The 884-nt window shown below is 38.1% G+C and overlaps 1 protein-coding gene across 1 annotated transcript; it reads left to right on the top strand.

The window, feature by feature from the left end:
* Positions 1 to 183: 183 nt before the first annotated feature.
* On the top strand, positions 184 to 785 carry NAEGRDRAFT_54902 (uncharacterized protein; the record flags this gene model as incomplete). Its single annotated transcript, XM_002668154.1, has 2 exons — positions 184 to 552; positions 617 to 785. Coding segments are annotated over 2 exons (538 nt in total), but the record flags the coding sequence as incomplete, so codon positions are not given.
* Between the last annotated feature and the right edge of the window lie 99 nt (positions 786 to 884).

Raw genomic sequence — 884 nt, 5'->3', positions numbered from 1 at the left:
GGGAGAAATCTGTGAATTGGGACAATACGATTACAAGACCAAGAGATTCATCCTTCTGAGTTGAAGCCTGGTGCTGAAGAAAGAGATGAAAAGTTGCAAGAACGTCTCAAGGAAGCAAGACATGCAGCTGAGGTTCACAGAACTGCCAGAAAATGGTTCAAGGATTCAGTTGTTAAACCTGGAATGAAGGTTATTGATGCAGCTGAAATGTATGAAGCAAAGGCTAGAGAATTGTTGGAAGCTGACAAGAAGAAGAGTGGACTTGCTTTTCCATTGGGTTGTTCCATCAATCATGTTGCTGCTCATTATTCACCAAATGGTGGAGATGAAACCGTTATTGGAAAGGATGATGTTATCAAGTTTGATTTGGGAACTCATGTAAATGGAACCATTATTGATTCTGCATTTACCATGTGTTGGAATGATCAATATCAACCATTGTTGGATGCTGTCAAGGAAGCAACAAACATGGGTGTCAGAACAGCTGGCATTGATGTTAGATTGGGAGATGTTGGAGCTGCCATTCAAGAAGTAATGGAATCTTATGAAGTTGTATGTATTTTTCTTATTCATTTATATTTACAATGTTAATTGCTTGTTGAACTAATACTAATAGACTATTAATGGAAAGACTCACAGAGTTAAAAGTATTGAAAACTTGTGTGGACACTCAATCGAAAGATATCGTGTCCATTCAACTAAATCAGTTCCAATCGTTGCTTCTCCAGACAATACCAAAATGGAAGAGAATGAATTCTTTGCAATTGAAACTTTCGGTACTACTGGTAAGGGATATGTTGTTGAAGAAGGTGTATCCTCTCATTATGGAAGAGAATTCACCTACCATGGTGATGGCTCTGAGTTGAGAAATAAGGAATCCAGAG

This window comes from Naegleria gruberi (assembly GCF_000004985.1).
Source record: "Naegleria gruberi genomic scaffold NAEGRscaffold_594, whole genome shotgun sequence".
Lineage (NCBI taxonomy): Eukaryota > Heterolobosea > Eutetramitea > Acrasida > Naegleriidae > Naegleria > Naegleria gruberi.
Note: the sequence above shows the minus strand (reverse complement) of the source record. Positions and strands in the feature narration are given on the sequence as shown.